Source organism: Pectinophora gossypiella, chromosome 13 (genome assembly GCF_024362695.1).
Source record: "Pectinophora gossypiella chromosome 13, ilPecGoss1.1, whole genome shotgun sequence".
Lineage (NCBI taxonomy): Eukaryota > Metazoa > Arthropoda > Insecta > Lepidoptera > Gelechiidae > Pectinophora > Pectinophora gossypiella.
The window spans coordinates 1,784,230-1,804,816 of NC_065416.1; the positions used below are offsets into that span (position 1 = coordinate 1,784,230).

General features: G+C 36.9%; 1 protein-coding gene across 1 annotated transcript in view; it reads left to right on the forward strand.

The window, feature by feature from the left end:
* LOC126371698 (uncharacterized) overlaps positions 1-19,076 on the forward strand; it is a 124,225-nt gene extending 105,149 nt beyond the window's left edge. The window contains exon 2 of the mRNA XM_050017002.1: positions 11,930-19,076. Within this exon, the coding sequence (XP_049872959.1) occupies positions 11,930-11,987 (58 nt within the window). The 3' untranslated portion in view covers positions 11,988-19,076. The remainder of the gene's footprint in view (positions 1-11,929) is intronic.
* The last annotated feature ends 1,511 nt before the right edge of the window (positions 19,077-20,587 follow it).

The following is a 20,587-nucleotide window of genomic DNA, read 5'->3' on the forward strand; positions in this document are numbered from 1 at the left end:
TTGACATTTAGTGAGACTTACAGTTCAATTTGTCAAAAAAGTTAATGTGATATGGTACCAAAGTGTATCATATTAATGCTCGTGACCGTACGTACGAGGTACGTCATCATCATCATCATCATCAGCCCATTAACGTCCCCACTGCTGGGGCACGGGCCTTCCCTATGGATGGATAGGGAGATCGGGCCTTAAACCACCACGCGGGCCCAGTGCGGATTGATGGTTATTAACGACTGCTAATGCAGCCGGGACCAACGGCTTAACGTGCCATCCGAAGCACGGAGGAGCTCGAGATGAAAACTTTTTTTTTCTTTTGTGGTCACCCATCCAATGACCGGCCTTTGCGAAAGTTGCTTTACTTCAACAATCGCAGACCGAGCGCGTAAACCGCTGCGCTACCGAGCTACGAGCTATGAGTACGAGGTACGTACTCATAACTTATTCTTAATAATAATAAAAAAAACACTTTATTACACCCACATTCACAAGACATTTAGAGGAGAAACTTATTCTAAGGTGGTGGTGGTATCGCTAAGAGCGATGTCTTCCAGACAACCTTCGGCAGAGAACATAGTACACTTGTACAACTGCAATACTTATAGCTCGCAAAAGAAATGAAAATTTTTACATAGATACCTAATAATATTATAAAAAAATCAGTAAGTATTTGAAGTCCACCTCACAACCCACACGATAGAAGAAGAAGACGACGATCTATGTTTTTTTCTTTTTTTAAATTTATTTTCAATTATTGTTCTTTTTAATTTGTTAACTTTAGTATCTACTTTTTATTATCAGTGTTGTGTGCGTCTATAATTGGCAGGCATACCGCAAATTTTCCTATGTGTATTTTATTTTGTGTGTTTGTGTATGTACTGCTGTTGATGCACCATAATAAAAAAATCAAATAAAATAAGAAGAAATATTTCAAGTGGAGATAATGGCCCCGATTCCTGCAGACACCGCCTAATTTTATTTTAAGTTATATCCGTCAGTTTCATATCCGTCGAAAAGGAAAGGGACGGATGATTCACAGCTCTTAATTTTAAGAAGAAGAAGTAAGAATGAGTAAATGAATGAATAACCCGAGCGAATCAAAAAGGTACGTCACTGGTATGCAATCCGTTTGACATGCTGTCTACTAACTGTGTCGGGTTATTGACTGATGTAAAATTTTTAGACGGTTGTTTTAGATTTGTGCTTAAAATTGACGTGTGTTCCATAAATTTTATGCTTGTCGATTACCCGTCCCTTTCCTTTTCGGCGGATAAGAAAATGACAGATATAACTTAAAATAAAATTAGATGGTATTTACAGGAATTAGCACCATTACATATACAACATAAACAATCCGTGATAGCTCAGTTAGGAGAACGCGTGCTTTAAATCGTAATGTCACGGGTTCGAAATCCGGCTCGGGCTAAAACTAAAACCATTGAATTCGACTTTAAAAGTTTGATTTCAAGTTTGGAACATAGATAATTTATATTAGGTGGTTTCCAGTCAACCTAGGTAACAAAATGATATGAGACATAGCGGTACTTTCCAAAGCAAAATAACATTACTTAACAAGTAGTGTTATATACCATAGGTCTATATGCCGGGTGCTGTGGTCTTACAATTCGCATGGCCCTGGTCACAAGCCAATTAGGAGCAATTGGTTGACCCTAAGGCCACCGCAGCGGTGTAGGCATCTGGTCACTGTAGCATTTATTAATTTGTTGTCATTCGATCTTTATCTAAAATCCAGCATAGGGCTAATCCAATGACTGCCGAATTTGTTTTCGAATTCATGTTTCATAAATGATTGTCACGTGCTCAACAGTGAAAGAAAACGTCGTGAGGAAATCCAAATTTTCGGAGGTATATGACCTAATTTGTATTGGGCTGGTTTTCTCTTCGTGGGTTGGAAGGTCAGGCAGGCAGTCGCTTCTGTAAAAAACCGGACCTATGAAATCTTTAGGTTAGGTAAGCGGACCCTATGAGAAACGGGATAAAGCTAGATAAAATCGCCTGATTGCCTGAAAAATAAGATGATTGCGTGCTTTGGAAGACGCGTCATTCTATTGATGAATAATATATAATGTTACCTCTACTTTGTTTCAAGCCGTTCGTCCCGGTTACTATTTAATAAAACATAATAGTAAAACATAGTATTTATTACATGAGCCGGTAAAAGGAACTAATATAACTATCATATTGTGCAAAATTATTTTTGAGCAAATTATGTGTAGGTATATGATTTATATTATGAAATTATAATTTATTAAAAATGATATAATTATGTGAGCGCAAAAAAAAACTGTTAAAAAGAAAATGTCGTCCAAAATTACTCTACAACGCTCATACGAGTCCTTTCCCCTAGGGCTCTTAACAACAGAGATGGTAAAAAAAAACCTCTCACCCGGCCCGTACGAGCTTCCTGCCGAAAATTACGAAAAAAACAGAAAAAAAAGGCAAAAAGGCCGCGTGTGACGCGACGGGAGTTTCCGTTAAAAAAACGTCATTTCCGCGGCTCGGCCCCGGACTTCCGGCGAGTCCTGTACGTTGGCAACCCAGTCACTGAAAAAAGAAAAGCTCTCACTCTAAACTTTTTACGTCGCAACTTTTTGACATATACTCTTTGCTGTTAGTCGGGATTAAAAAGTGGGTGTTCTATTTGGAATCCCTGTAAATCTTATATTTTATGCGTTGGTCTAAAATGTTAAATTCAATATAGATAAATACACAAACAGCCTATACACACTTCCTATTGCTGGCCACAGGCCTACCCTCATATAACTGGAGAGACTATAGAGCATAGGTACTCCACCAAGCTGCTCCACTGCGAGTTGATGGAGGTGTTTTTTACGGCTAATAGCCGGAACCAGCGAAACGAAACGAAATTGAATGTATAAGTTATTAAACAGAAATTAGATGAGAAATGCGACATTATGTTTGGTAGTTTATAATAAATAGGCTTTTTATGAAGTATGCCTACTGTCACTAGGTACTATCGAATATTAGGTACCTATACAGTTAGAACCATGTCTCACTAAACAAATATGTAATTAGATACTGTAAGTAGTGTCGGGACCGTACATTTTCCCCCAAAATCTTGAATAAGAACTCACTTGAGTAAAAAAATATTGCGAAAGAAACTAGATAGGTAAGTAATTGGTCTGTTAATTAAAGCCAAAAGTAACTCAATGAGGGACTTTGCAGGCTGCGTTCCTCGTAAACAATATAGATGGCGCTGTACAGATTTTTCTTCGTTTAATCATCTAATTTCATGGATAACAGACATAAGTCTGCATCTTTTATGTTTGTTTTTGGGTGATGACCCTTTTTTATTATAGAGGCAGCCAATAAGCTCAAGACACCAAACACTTCAGGTCCCCGATACCGACCCCGCCGGCGTGGTCGACGATTTCCCTCACTCAGTGCTTATCGCTATCGACCCACTAGGGTCGATTAATTCTTTCAAATATTTTTCCTCTCAGACGACGCCCTGAGCCGAGGTTCGCGCCCAACTGGGCACCCTCAGGCCTGTTGTCTTAAACGTTGTACCGGGTGAAAGCCTTCAGCGCTCCCCATTTGTCCGGCCAAGTAGTTAATGCCATCTGCGGCAAATCTACAATAAGTCACGTAAAAAAAAAACCTTTTTTATTACACCCAGGAACAATTACATCTTTCACCCATCATTATTCTGAACACAATAAAGGGAAGCAATATAGGGAGCAATATAATTCTATACATCATGTGATCCAAATATCAAGCATCAATTATTTTTATATATGCTTCTGACATTATATTGTATTTTGAAATAATATGTACGGTCATGAACATTAATATACACTTTGGTACCATGTCACATTAACTTTTTTGACAAATTGAACTATAAGTCTCACTAACTGTCAAATATGTTAGTGCGACAGAGTCCTAAAGTGGGTACATCATATTGCTCATGACTGTACTTACCCGAGTAATGAGAAAATAGATAAATATCACGTCACAGTTGTACAACGCCAACTATATATCTTTGGAGAACGTAGCCTGGAAAGAATCTCCCAAACCTCCCCTTTTGGCCTGACCTGGAACCTGAGGGCAGCAGTAACTGTCAGTACTATTCAGAGGCGCAGGACAAGAGTCCTAGTACGGCTTTGAAATAGACTAATCTGGGCGCGTTAGACAGAGTACTGCGCGGCGAAAGGCAAGAGGGAAACCACTGCCCTATTTTTCCCTAAAAAGTAGCATGGAGAATGCTACACGGACAAGAGCGTGCCTCTTAGATTAGTAATGTGAGTCTGGAAAGACCGTCATTATTGGCTGACATAACCCTAATTTTCCAAACACGAACACGTATTGCCATTAACAATAAAATATTTTATTACTTAAGTATATTTCGCAGCTTGTAACATTATCAGGCCGACACGAAGGCCGGCCGTTTCCCCGCTGGCATTTCACGTTAATGTCATAATACAGTCATAGGTCTAAACTATAGACTAGACTATGTACTAGACTTTGTCTATGCTCTAGACTAGAACTGACACTGAGACATAAATATCCTGGGGCCTTAGCCAAGTTGCAAACAATTACGAAATATAACAAGTGCAAATAAGTAGCCTTCCAAAAAAAGATTTTAATTTTCACTTTGTGAAATTTTTGTCACTTTTTTTTTTAATTGGCCGATGTCTCTTCGTACAAGGAGGTAAAGGAACTTGTAAAGGATCGACAAATCTTTAAAGAGCCTAGGCTCTTAAACCTGAACCAATTACCTATAGGCTTCAGGTTTAAGAGCGTAGGCTCTTCTGAAATTGAATCATATTTACTTCTACAATGTTTTTTTTAACCAAAGTGTGTGTGAAAAATAAAAACACATAACTAAATACATTTTTAATGAATGAGTCATTAATGATCCGAATGCACTTTGTACACCGAAACGAAACGTGGTATGTGAAACGTCGGGGAAAGAAAATTAATGACTTATGTAATTGTTTTTATCGACCCGTTAAAATAGTTTAATATGAATGTAGAATCTATAAGATTAGTTTGTCTATGCTTTTAGCTATCAAAGTCCAGATCCTAAATACCAAGTGACTTGTGACTACGCCTTAATTCGCTTCTGTGTGCCTTGAACTGCGTTAGTTCATGGAAGGACCAATCTCTATTGAAATGAAAAATGTATAGCCAATGTGGGACTTTCCAGGTTACGTTCCCGAAATAGGGTCGCTTTGTTATCTATATTGCTTGATTGTGTTATCCCTTAAACAGGCCCCAATGAACCGCAGCAACAAATCAAATCAAATATACTTTATTGTACACAACATACAAAACAGATTCACACAGATGAAGATAGATCTGTATCTATCTTCATCTGTGTGAATCTGTTTTGTATGTTGTGTACAATGTGTCTGTTTTGTACAATCTGGCGGCCTTATTGCTAAGCAGCAATTTCTTCCAGGCAACCAGTGGATAGGAAACATTATTACAATTTGGTGCGGGACAGTGCAACATCTAGTATAAAATAATAAATACTATAAATAAAAAAAAAACAAATAAAAGTAAAATAAATAAATAAAAATAAAATAGAAATATATAAATATGAATACATACATACATATACCCATTTATATCAGACGTATATATTATAATTAAATATGACATTACATGTATAGATATGACAATAGTTTCCAATAAATACTAAAGGATAAAATACGTTATATTAACAACTAAAGTGTTATATATGGATTTAGGTTTTGAATAATGCCCTGCATGATTCCTTATCATAAAAATCCTGATAAAGTACTGAAATGCTTGAAAAAAAAATTTGGAAAAACATTATCCCATTGCCTGGGCAGAAACTGCTCAATAACTGTTATCACTATACATATATTCATAATGTTTGTCTGTGCATATTTTTTTTATATGGTTACTTTTATATAAATTTATTTTCTTTTATTGTAGTTACTTATTACTTTGTAAATACCAAACAACGTAGGGTAAAAAGCCTAGTTCTAAAATAAATTGACATTTCAACGGGCAAAGGAAATATAGTTCCCACATGTAAGTTACTCTCGACAGGCTATGGTCACATGTTCCCCACACTATTTATTTGCCGCTTTTGCTCTATTTTGTAAGAAATGTACCTGAATATAACGTAAATCTTAAAAAACAATTCAAAATCTACAACATATCAAACACTTGCACGACTTACCTTTCTTTGTTTCACCATTATTGAATAAAAACTTGCACAGTCACTAGAAATCGCCTCGTGTTCGCTTAGAAAAAACTCAAATGGCCGCTACTGTCATATATGTTCGAATACAAAGAGTATCTAATTCTGGAAACATAGGGTATATATTTGTGATTAGACTTTGACATATTGTGGGTTTTTTATTAACAAAACCTGGCTACGGCATTAAAACCATGTGGGTAGCATACGTCCGGGGCCTGCTTAAGGGTTATAATAGTATCACACAGGTGTACAGTATTATCTCTTCCCATCATATTATTATGATATGGTAGCATAACCTAATTTACCATTGCACATAAAACAAACATAATTCCCAACCAGTTAGTACAACCATATCCCCTCAACATCCCGCTAGCGTGAAACCCGTCAGTGCGCATGCGTGTCCCCGCTCGGCGCGCGCGCACTTGACCCACTTGCAGGCATGCATTATTTAGTTTAGCCACTCGCACGCAACGCATTCTTCAAACACGCGTTATGCGCTCAGGTGTGGCCGTTGTTATCGGGAATATGCAATTCAATGTTTTTTTTTTCTAGTGTCACTTCGTGATACGGCTCACCACATCACGTTGGTCTATCAGAGAGCTTGATGAGGTGTGGGTACTTAGTTCATCTTGCGATGGATGTTCCTCTGACGGCCCCAATTAGGATTTAGTCATGAGCTTATGCTTATATATATTTATACTTCTGGGAGTATATAACAAATATATAAACAACATAACAGAAGATGTAGGTATACGTATAGCTAGGCTTAAGTGGAGATGGACAGGACACACGAGAAGAGAACAGATAGACTAAGGCTGTTACTGAACGGTGGCCGATGGATGGTGTATGCGATATCGAGGCATTCGACCAGTCCGATGGTCGGATGAGATTATAAGGTACGCCGTAAAGTAATGAATGAGATTTGCACGACCGGAAAGGATGGCGTGAAAGAGAGGTGGCGTATACCCAATAGGCTGGGTAGATAGACTGGTTTTGTCTCCCGCAATTCCATGCGCGTGGATTTCGGTTATCGCGCGCGACATATATGTTTATTCCACCCGTAAATAATATAAAACTATCCTATGCTCTTTTCCAAGACTAATATGTATATGATTCATAATTCATAATCATTTATTCGCAATAAAAATGGTATTACAGTTTGCAGATGGTCAGCATTTAACATTTGGTCTACATTTTTAGTTATTCAAATTATAACATGCAAATAGTTAAACAAAATAAAATTCATAATTTAAATGTCAATCATGTACCTAAACATTAATTATGAAATAATAATAAAATGATTTACAATGTCATTATCCAAATTACACATTACAAAAAACAAACAATACACAAAAAAGAGAAAAAAGAAATAAAATAAAAAAAAAACAATTAAACGAAACATCCAACGATTCATTCGATCGTATATGTGAAATAAATAAAATAAAATAATCTACCTCTGTACCAAATCATCGAAATCGGTTATGTAGTTTTGACGTGAAAGCAGTCAAACGGAATTACTTTAGCATGTATAATCTTCTTCTATCGTGTGGGTTATGAGATGAATGACCTCATCAACCCTGGTGTCAGAGTTATAATTGCGCCGCCAAAGGCTGAAATGGCTCATGTAACGACTACGTACTTACATCAGTTAGTAGTAACCACGGCTTAACGTCCGAAGCACGGGTCATCTTACGTCTGGACAATCAGATGATCAGCCTGCAATATCCTAATCAAACATAAGCATAGCTAATGTTAGTAGGCATGTATGTACCTGTCTTAACCCCTAAACAACAAGCACTGGGGGTTAAAATGGCCGCATTGAAGCAATTCATCTAAGAAAGCAATATTGCTATTTGACATTTGTTTGCATTGCGCACTTACTTTTACATGCGCAAATGTCAAATTCCAATATTGCTTTCTTAGATGAATTGCTTCGATGTGGCCATTTTTACCCCTCTGTACACCTTAAAGAAATACATAACTAAGAAATAAAAACATAATTAAGCATATAAACACGCCAGCAATTTCCAAGGTATTAAAAAAAACTGTAAGTAATTGATAGAACGTGCAAAATTGCAAATCGAACAAAAACTATCAATTTGCAACAATGTACCAGACCAATCAGTCATGTGTCGGGAATATTCCTAAACTGAGAACATTGCAGACACTAAAAAGGCGCAAATCTTTAGTAAGAACTTTATTACCTAACCTTTAGGCATATAAGGAGCTCGGTGGCGCAGCGGTAAACGCGCTCGGTCTGCGATTGTTGAAGTTAAGCAACTTTCGCAAAGGCCGGTCATAGGATGGGTGACCACAAAAAATAAAAAGTTTTCATCTCGAGCTCTTTCGTGCTTCGGAAGGCACGTTAAGCCGTTGGTCCCGGATGCATTAGCAGTCGTTAATAACCACCAATCCGCTGGGCCCGCGTGATGGTTTAAGGCCCGGTCTCCCGATCCATCCATAGGGAAGGCCCGTGCCCCAGCAGTGGGGACGTTAATGGGCTGGTGATGATGAGGCATATAAGACCAAAGTACAAGAAAGAACAATTTGAAAAAGAAAAGTGCCTTACTATTAAAGAGTTTACAACGGGAATATTCTCACTTTGGGAAAATTCCCGGGAAAGGTCCATCACTGGTACCATTGTATCGGACCAATTAGTAATTAAACTTATTATTCAACATTTCATATTCATATATGCAAGTTTAATAATTATATTGTAGCTGTTTTAATGGTTGAATATGATGTGTAATGTACCAACGGCCTCCGTGATCCAGTGTTTGGGCGTTGTGCTCACGATCCGGAGGTCCCGGGTTCGAATCCCGGTGGGGAAAAATCTCAAAAATCACTGTGATCCCCAGTTCGTTAAGGACATTACAGGCTGATCACCTGATTGTCCAAAAAGTTAGATGATCCGTGCTACGGACGGAAGGCACGTTAAACCGTTGGTCCCGGTTTTACTTACTGATGTAAGTACGTAGTCGTTACATGAGTCATGTCAGGGGCCTATGGCGGCTCAGTAATAACCCTGACACCAGGGTTGATGGGGTTGGTCATCCACCTCACAACCCACACGATAGAAGAAGAAGAATGTACCGATGAGGAACTTACCAGACTACGTTCGCCAAAAAAAACTTCGTGTAACTTTCTAATTACATGGATTACAGCCATAAGCAACGTTTATCTTTGTTTTTGGGTATAAATGAAACCCCTTATTATTACAACACATAAGAAAGAAACATTTATTACTTCCGGACACCACAAACATAGACAGACAGGTACATTACATTTAATACAGGACAGAAACCACACGGAAATCAATAAGTACACAGACAAAAATAAAAAATAATATCCAAAACAAAAAGAAAAACAAACCAAAATCATAAAAACTAATCACAAAAAAAACCATATACACATCTTCCACACATTATTATTCTGGTCAAAATAAAGAGCAATATAGGTAGCATAATTTTTCTAATTTTAGTCTTATTGGTTTAATTCCTAAAAAAACATTTCCGAATTGATGAAAAGCTAATTTCCAAACAGTTTTTATCATGACTGTACTGTATACAAAAAAATCGCGCGACTTCAACCCACTCGCCGTAAAGAAATTCGCCGTAGCGGGAATCGCCGTTCAGAGAGTCGCTGTCAACGCAATAATTATATATTTGTATTAAGTACTCGTATACAGGGTGTTAGTGACATCGTAACAAATACTCAGGGGATGATTCAGACCATGATTCTGAGTTAATATCAGGTGGAATTTTTCGTCGCAAATTCACGTTCTTTTTTAGTTTTTTAAAATTATTTTCAATTCTATACTTTTGCGTTGGGAAATTCCACTTGATATTAACTAAGAATCATGGCCTCAATCACCCCTCAAAGTTTTCCTTACGATGTCACTAACACCCTGCATACTTCTGCCGTTACATTATATTTTCGAATAATTATGTATCCGAGCAATGATGAAATAGGTAATTATCACATTAAATCCGTACAACGCTATCTATATTATTTTTATCGAACATAGCCTGGAAAGCCCTTCACAGTACAGTAAACATAAATGTAACCAGCTTTATTACAATGTTACAACGAATTCTATGAAATCAACTCAGTACATACCTACTTAGTTATTTATTCAAGCGCGAAATAGAAAGGTGAGTCCGAAGTGTTAGTTAAATGGATAAATGTTAAGAGATATTTCATAGTAATTTGACGTTTTGAGGTTAACTGGTCACTGAACTGAACGCTCGATAGTTTACCGTGTATACTTTGTTGGTACCTAATCACATTTTAACTTACTAAAAGTTTGATCCATGAAACTGTTAAACTTACTTGGAAAATACTGCAAGACATTCAGATGAAATAAAGGATTACATAAGTACAATCAATGAGCATAAGTTCAGTCACTGATCCCACCGAATTATTTGTAAACTGTTGTGAAATTATGAACTATTAATTGTCACCATCATCTCCCTAGCATTATCCCGTTTTTCACAGGGTCCGCCTACCTAACCTGAAGATTTGACAGGTCCGGTTTTTTACAGAACCATTAGTTGTCATAATTATAAAATTTATTGTTTTGTAGGTGTTTAAATGGTCTATTACAGAAACGACATGTAACCAGGTCTTAAGTGCAACCAGTTAATTTACAGCACTCACTTTGCAATAGACTGATTGCACTTTTGCAGCTTATCGTACATAAATTCACGCCCGTAATCCGTAATGAGGTGGGCAGAGACACAAGTTCAAAACAACTTGCGTTTACGTTTACGTAAAATACGTTTTTCTAAGTTTTCTTTCCGATCTTTAAGGAATAAATATGACACTTCGAATGTGATTTCAACCAAATCTTGCAATAGACACGCTAGTTTCAAGCCAGGTAAAAATTGTAGCCACAATTTATACTTGGAGGAGCTCGGTGGCGCAGCGGTAAACGCGCTCGGTCCTGCGATTGTATAAAATGGGTGACCACAAAAAAAAATAAGTTTTCATCTCTAGCTCCTCCGTTCTTCGAAAGGCACGTTAAGCCGTTGGTCCCGGCTGCATTAGCAGTCGTTAATAACCATCAATCCGCACTGGGCCCGCGTGATGGTTTAAGGCCCGATCTCCCTATCCATCCATAGGGAAGGCCCGTGCCTCGGCAGTGGGGACGTTAATGGGCTGATGATGATGATGAAATTAATTAAAAGAAATCGAGGTTTTAATAATGAAAATCACATCAGAATGTGATTTTCCTAAAAAACGCATATATATAGTTTTCACTGGACATACATAAATAGCCTATATACGTGCCAATGCTGGGCACAGGCTACCCCTCAATCAACCAGAGGGGGTATGGAGCATACTTCACCACGCTGCTTCACTGCGGGTTGGTGGAGTTTTCGCTATAATGATAAGACTGGAGTACAGGAAAGAACAATTTGAAAATGCAAAACCAGCCAGTGACCTGTATGAAATATTTTTTACAAACTTTAACATTCCCACTTTGGGAACATTTCCAGGAAGGGACATTGAATTAAATGTGTTGCTGTTGCAGTTTCTTCTCAACCGTAACACTTTGCGAAATCACGTAGATTCCAAAATGTTAAATTGACCTGCTACAAGTTTATCTATGATAATTACGTTGAATAAATGATTTTGATTTGATTTGGTACCTATTCATCTCTTTTTCTCTCCTACTAAACTCTAACCAATTCCTTCTCTTCTTTCCAGCCAAAAGGGGTACGCGTCGCCGTGGAGTTGGACGACGGTAACCGCTACGGGTGACTGACGCAACGCGCCGCGCGGGCCGGCGCCCGCGCACCCACAGTGAGCGCGCGAGGGTGGAGGGGAGCGGGGTGCGAGGGGCGGGGCAGAGAGAGTGAGATTGAGATAGACAAGTAAGAGAGTTTGGAGAAGCTTGACAACAAGAATGAGAATTTCGGCGCCCGCGCTGCGTAAATGCCGCGCGTTTCGACCAATAGACGCAGCGGTGCTGTCTTCGTAGACAAACGTCGTATGGCTATTGGTCGAAAACCGCGGTAGCTTAACGGTTTTAAATACAATGTCGACTTGATTTGCTATGAAGTAACGAATTCGAGTTATTTCGAAAAATCTAAACGGTTTAAGGATCGAAGCAAATCGTTTTGCCTGTTTAGACTCTATTGCAACAGCTCTATACACTACAAAGACTCTACCATTTATAAATTTCAATACGGTATTCTATCATCAAAAATAACTTCAACACAATACTTAAACAAAATTCCAACTTTTTATCGGAAAATTTACACAATTCTCTCTCTCTCTTACCTCACCTCCGTACCCAAGTGAATAGCGAATTGATCCGTCCGAAGAAAGCACCCGCGCTGTGGTCACTGTGGCATCCCAGAGTCCCTGGACGTTGTAGGCACCCTACACTGAGGCAGTTTGGACTTGTCTGTAGCAACACTGACCCTTGGATATCTATGACATTAAAAAAATATATCTATGACGTTAACTCAGTGAAATAACATCAGTGTGTACCTAACTCTGTGAATATTTGTCGTAACATCACTACCGTGTTACCGTTACGTTCGAATTAGTGTTGTATATCGACTCAAATATTAATAGTATCGATAATATTACTAATTTGTCAAATATTATAGATGGTATCGATATACATCGACAGTTAAGCGACTGTTGGCGTGCATTGCAGGATAATTTTGATAGTAATGTCTAATTATAAAAAAAATATAGTGGACGCCAATTATCGCTTTGTCGATAATAACTACAACACTAGTCCTTGTTAACTTTTTTAGACAGAACAATACATTTCTGTGCTAGATATCTAACGTGTCGAGCGTGACACTTCCTATCGATTTGTCACACTTCATGCGCTGTCTAGGACGTCTATAATTCTATGGTAATAGGTGTAACTTGATGTCTACAGTAGTATTCAAAAGTTGTGTCATTTTAAGCCATTAATTGGCAAAACTATTAATACTAAAAGTACTAACGTCATTCGAAATTACGCCGACACCGACCACCCGGCGTCTTGTGCCGGGTGGGAACCCTCAGCACTCCCTATTTTGCCGGCCAAGTAGTTAATGGCATATGTGTAGAATCTACAATAAGCCACGTTAAAAAAGGAATGTGATTCTAACAATAACAGTTTCTAAACAACCTATTGGATATTGCATATACTTAGATCAAAGACGCATTATAAAGAACTATCCTATCAATCTATTACTATAGGGATGTTTCATTATTCAAAATGGCTCAAAAGTTATGTAAAAAGAGCTTTATTACCTAGCCTTTAGGCAGACAAGATTAGAGTACAAGAAAGAACAATTTAAATTCTCACTTTGGTAACATTCGACGGCACATCACTGATTTCCACAAATAAACTACGGGCCTCTATAAAAATTATAGGTTAGGCTTAAAATTCGTGCCTCCAGGCCATTAAATTAAAAAAAAATAGCTCTAATTATTAGGGTTACTACAGTTGATGTAAGTATATAAGTACGCTATAAATATGCATGTACTACTTAATAGTTTTGCTAATTTATTGACTCAGCAATTTACAGTCCCAAAACTCAGGATAATTAAATGTAAAGAAATAGAATAACTAATTGTTCATATAAATTATATCTATAACAATGTAAAGATATTGAGAAATCAGCAGTGCGACCCGTATTTTAAGAAAACGATGCATACTGTTAAACATTACGAACCATAACTCAGTGTATAAAGTAAGACATCATATATCTAGTAAATGTTGATAAGATAAATGTTAGTTAAGTATCTATTTATGTATAAGACTACTACATACCAACGCCATTTCAATTATTTAATGATTAGTCCACAAAGAAAACACTTACGCGTAACGATTGTTAATTTTAATTGCATATTTCATAGTATAATTTGTACCATATAAAATCAACCGCATGCTGAAAACCACTCGGTAAATGTAAGCTTTTTACGAGCCCACAAGGTTCAGTTTAGAATTTAGTGATTAATTACACTTTAGTTTTTACTACCGATTCTAATGATACGATAGCTAATTGCGCGCACAGACAAGTTCACACCGCCATTAATTACTAGAACGGAATTGTTCAAAACCACCTTCAAAGAGCATCTAACGGTGTCAATTCGAGCAACCACCAACTTAATTTTAATTTGACAAGAGTATAACTAGCTCCATCCCTTTCTTGCACATATTGTAAGTGAAGGAAGGCACTAATGTAAGCTGTCAAACTAAAATTAAGTTTGTGCCCGCCAGAATAGGCACCTGTCTCTACTTAACCTGTAATATTCTAGTGATTTTAAGGAAGTGTTACTACGAAATAATATTTCTTGAATTTTCGTGAATTCGAATTTGAATTTTGACACTTCCTTAAAAGTTTTAAATATATAGATGCTCCAAACATACCATATCCTTAACTTTAAGGTGCGTATCGGGTATCTACATTTGAAGAAATGCATAGAGCATAATTTTTATTAATTTAGTTGTGATATGTAACGACTAGCGCGTACGCGCGTAGTTCCAAATGTGCAATCCACTTGGACTGTATATTGTAGCTAGAGATGTTAAGTGGCAATTCCATGCATTTAATTTATGTATGGAACGAACGCAGGTCGAATTTGTAATTTACAGGCTTTAATAAATATGCATATTTATGGAAATACTTAAAAATAACTATATTGAAACCCATATCCCAACCTTAATTGGAGTTTTGGGATATAGGTGCCCGTGGCTTGTGTTATGCGTTTCGGTCGAGTAACGTTCCACATTAGCGCAAGTTTTTATCTATGCGGCCAATTTTAAAATACTATGGCATTGATTGAATAATTTACACTGATTATGCTTTTTAAACGGCTTCATAAGATCATCAGTATGGTAACTTGACCATAGCAATGTGTAGAAACGTATTGATCTATCATGCGATACATATTTGCACGCTAGACTATGGAAAAAAGTCAATGAGATTAGCTATACACCGACCAGAAATATACCTAGTAAATTATACAGCTTACAAAAGCATACACAATTTCATGAAATTACTTTTTACTACTGCACTAACACGCACGATCTTTGTTAAAATAACAAGTTATAAATATTTGATATCAAAGAAAAGCCCTAAACTCAAGATTAGGGCTAAGATGGTAGGCACAATCCATACAAACAAATACTACCTAAAGCTTGTACCGAAAGGTCCATTAAAAGTTGACCTTTCTAACCTTCAAGTATCGCCCTAGTAATCTAAATTAAGGAATAATTCCATCTGATAAGGTCAATTCTCAGACCTCGCCGTTTTTAATAAGCTAATCTACGTTTGGAGGTAACTACATTCAGTACGTAATAAAAGTCTAATGCAAGCTTGATATAAAGCTGAAATGAGCTTTATAAATGAAATTCGGAGTTCGACTTGCGTTCCTTCCTTTATTTTTATAATACCAGTGTTAAAGTGGAACTTTCTAGACTATGTAAAAATGTTTTACTACGCAATAGATCTAAGTAACACTAAGTTTACAACTGTACTAACAAAATGGGGTTAAAAAGGCCACATAGCAGCAATTGATCTAAAAAAGCAATATTGCTATTTGACATTTACGCATATAAAGTAAGAGAGCAATGCAAACAAAGTCTAATAGCAATATTGCTTTATTAGATGAATTGAATTAAATTGCTTCGATGTGGCCTCTTTAACCCCTACCGTCTTATAATGTAAGCAGATTTTAATATATCCCACATAAGTCCGTGTCGATTCAAAATTTTGGTCAAAAACCGAAATCTAAATATATTCTGGCATACAAAAATTGTATTTATTTGTTACTTACATACATAATTTAGAATTTATTGCCAATGTTTTAACTTTTAACTATCGCATTACATAATTATAATTATAATAGTATTTAAATATTAGGAATCGACGCGTCCTACTGTTTGTATAAACTTAAATAACCCTAATTAATGAATGACCATGAAGTATTTATGTGTAATTAACCCGTTGATAGGAGTGTAGATAACTATTACTAAGGCGTTCGTAACTAACTTAGGACGTGAAAAGTACAATATGAAATACATAAAATATAACGAAAACTAGTCCCAGTTGTGTCTGAAAGACTCTACACTAAGGGCCCTATATCAGGTTACGAAACCTGATGAGGTGGCCTTTATACAACTGCGTATATTTTGTGAGAAAAGGCCCTAACAGTGTCCTAGTGAGATAGGACCCTTAGAGTTCCACAGAGTTGAAGATAATAGGGCCTTACTTTTCGTATGGACATCCTAAGTTAGTTACGAAAACTTTTATAGTGAGAAGTGTCTACATCTCACATCATCTACGTTTATTTTATGTCTATTTAAACTTATATTACCTAATTTGTAGAATCACAAAGAGGTATTGAATCAGTCCATGCTGTTATGTTCTTAGAACTATTGCGTAGTAAGTAATATAGCTGTGCTATGTCCAAATCTGCATTTAAACATAACGACTCACATCAACAGACGCGATTCACATCCATAGTAGACTGAAACAGGGTTCTTTAATTCTAAGCAATAATCAATTGATAGAGCAAATTCTGCAATGCATATTATGATCTAATTGACGTGGCTAGCGTGCGAAACTATGCAAAAAAATATTTCACGATATGCGCGGCAGATTTTCAAATGATCACGCATTCGTAAGAAAAACTGATTCTTTTATCGATGATTCTTCCGAATAACATAATTAAACTACTTTCAACAATAATTATGGCGAATTGACCATATATTTACTTTTAAAGTTTGTTTTATTATTCTGTGCAATACTTTGTTATTCTGTGCAATACTATGTTATTCTGTGCAATACTTTGTTATTCTGTGCAATACTTTGTTTTATTCTGTGCAATCTATGTAATGCCAGAGAACAGTTTGGTCCAATTGATTGTGAAACCAAATAGAAAAATTCGCTTTAATAATAAATGCGCTCAGTGAGTCGCGTTCGGTGACCCATGGGCACTTTCATCTTGCAGTGGATGTAGCTCTGACTACCCCAATTTTAACAGTCGTGAGCTTATATTATGTTAAGTATTAAGTGCAGATTGGGCCATAGTTTTTTCTCCTGGCTAAAATGGGAGCATTAGTAGGCAACATTTGGGATCTCTCACTTTATATATCATAGTGTCACATGACAGTAGCGGTTGTCAACTCATTTTAGCCAGCTCGTATGTGTTAGCGACGTAGATTTCCGATACCAAGTTCTTATAACTTTATTGCTCACTGTACACACAGGCCATCCCGGGAGCGACGCGGACACGAATTTCTGTGTGAAGATGTTTTAACCCGGTTCAATATTCCGCTCTCAAAACGCTTCCGATATCAACTCGACCTCTTACCGACATGAATTGAGCTAAAAATTTGCTATGCAAATACATTTTTGATAAAATAGGGTAAGTAGTTGATTGGGCCAAAGATAAACTACAAAATGCTAATCTAGAAATAAAACCCAGGATAAGATGATCAAAAATCAATCTAATTTTTCTTTTAGTCATATTTTCGAATTTATTATAAATGAAGTAACATTGAGTGCGACGTTTGATCGCTTTTATTGATGGCGTCTCACGCGAGTATTTCCATACAAATATACAATCACCAAAATTCGGTCTGACATTTCGTAAAAGTATCTCATTTGACTAGGTACTTAGTTTGTTAAGTAGCTAATTTCCAGAATATCTTTGGGGCTGGCAACATTCACTGAATTGACCACAAAAATATGAACATGCAAAAGCACTTTCCTGTCAAACTGAGCTCTAAAATTGGAGTCATTTACAACTACAGTAATACAAAATGACACACATCACACGAGCAAGTAAAAGATGAAAATTTAAATTACTTACGAACAAGATTCTCGTGAGAGAAAACATGTTTGTTACTATTATCGCTTCACAGTAAGATAAATACTTGTATCCTGTTGACAAGAGGCATACAGGTAAGTGTTATAAACGGTTTATGCAGGAGTTAATTGCCGTGCTAAATAGCTCAGAAGAAAATTCCAAAAATCTTTGAATGTGTGAACTTTTCTGAAGGGTTAAATAGGCCACATTAAATTAATATTGGAATTTGACATTTGCGCATATAAGTGCGCAATGTCAACAAATGTCAAATAGCAATATTGCTTTTTTAGATGAATTGCTTCCATGTGGCGTTTTTAGACCCTCGGGAACAACAGCAGTCAATTTACTCTTGTACAAATAAGTTAACAACAACACTATAAAGTTATAAGAGCGTGGTATGAAATTTATTCTTTTTTTTACATTAAAATATAACTATTTATTTTCGTTACTCTTTAAGTTTTCGATGATTTTAATTGTTCTCGTTACTTTCCTTGGGAATCTTTATCGATTTAGATTTAGTAAGTACAATTTTCTTGAGTATGCGAAACGGGGACGGAAGACCGGGGTTGGCCGATTAACATTAGAATTTAAAGTTAATGGTGTAACCGCGGTGCTGCGCGGGCGCACGTAAGGGAGAGACGGCTATATATCGTGCGTCTCTTTCGTCTGTATGTACACGGGGGCACGCGCCGCTCTGCGGATAAATTCTACTTTTCTAGTGTACAATTCCATTTTTTCTATTCCGATGTCTTGTGAACACTTAGTATGTCGATCGTATTCGCTCCAACCCGGTTGTGCCGAGTCCTTCCCCGTTCAAAGTTGTTGGTTATTATGAGTACTCACTATTCAAAAAGTTTCCTGATTGTAATTTATTGACTTGAATAAATGAAATTACGCTTCTAAAGTGTATTATTACATAAATATGTAAATATAGGACGAACTAACCTATGATTATAGTGAATGTTGTAATTTGTATATAAGTAATGAAAATTAAATTTTAAATACATAGATACAATTGTGCGTATTAATTTCTTTTATTTATACCCTGTGTCCTATCCATCCTTTAGATTATATAAAATAGGTACCCACAAACTGTACAGCTGCAGTGCAATTCTGTAAGCTAATTTTTGAAACCCGCATCTGAATCTGCGGTGAGTTTTTGTCATGGCATTCTGTAAGACAAGTACTTAATTGAATGCACTAGCGACACAGTTGCAAGTACGGCAAAGAGTCGAACTAAAGTTAATGCGAGATTTTGACGTTTTTAGTATGATATGACAGATGTATCCGCATTCTGTAAGGTGATTCCTCGTTCACTCCGCTATTCACTTCACTTACGAACTCAATTTGATCTGTCAAATTGTAAGTTGATGTTCGTCGAGTGAAATCTGGGGGGTTAAAATGGCCACATCGAAGCAATTCATCTAAGAAAGCAATATTGCAATTTGACACTTACGTACTTATATAAAAAATAAGTGCGCAATGGAAACGAATGTCAAATAGCAATATTGTTTTCTGAGATGAATTGCTTCGATGTGGTCATTTTAACCCCCCTGGTCTAATACTTACGTATGCTCTGACAGACGCAAAGATCATAGAAACAAGAAGTGAGATAAACCCTCGGCACTTAATTACACAAGTCCGCCTGTCGCCTGTTAACTCACGTCTTCACTACAGACAACAAGGTACACGTTACTATTAGGTACACAGAAAACGGGTTCTGCCTTTTGCAGGAATTATACGCGTCAAATATCTACGTATACTAGCCCATGAAACGATTGACGAATGTGGAGGAAGAGAAGTGTTAGTAAGTGTTAGTTTATACATATGTGTGTATGTATGTACGTAGCCCAAATACCTCATCCCCAGCTGGGAAAGCGCTCGTCAGATCGATTCCCGACTGAGCAAACATTTTAAGATGTTTACTCTAGGAGTTTGCGCCCGTCTTAACGTATCTCTAACCCACACTACAGGAGCAAAACAGATAGACACAGAAGACTAATCTTGCTTTTCAAAACGTAGAAATTTTATATTTTTTTTTCGAGTCTGTTGTCACAGAATAAAGAATAATACTACGTATAGAACGGAAACTCTCCGCACCAATTCGTATCAAGCCGAACTCACTCCCTCTAGGTCTTTAGTCTTAGGTAAATAGCCACAAGCCACTAAGGAGTAAGAGAGAAAGCGTATACTGTGTCTCACTGAGATGTCTTATGAAGTGAGTGTGGGGGTTATCGAATCTCGAAGGACGTAATATACGATCCCGACGACCCGATTCCTCTAGCCATAGAGGCGGCCAATCAGCTCGCGACAGGACACTTCAGGACCCCTATATCGCCCCCGCCGGCGTGGTCGACGATTTCCCTCAATCAGCGTTTATTAACTGTTGTAATGAAAAACTGCACTTAAGATAAATTAATTTCTCTTTTTAGAATAGAAATAGTTTATTATACACACAAAAAAAGACAACAACATCATATCAAATTTCCACTAAAACAATTACAAAAAAACAAGACGGATGTTTGTCGAAATGAT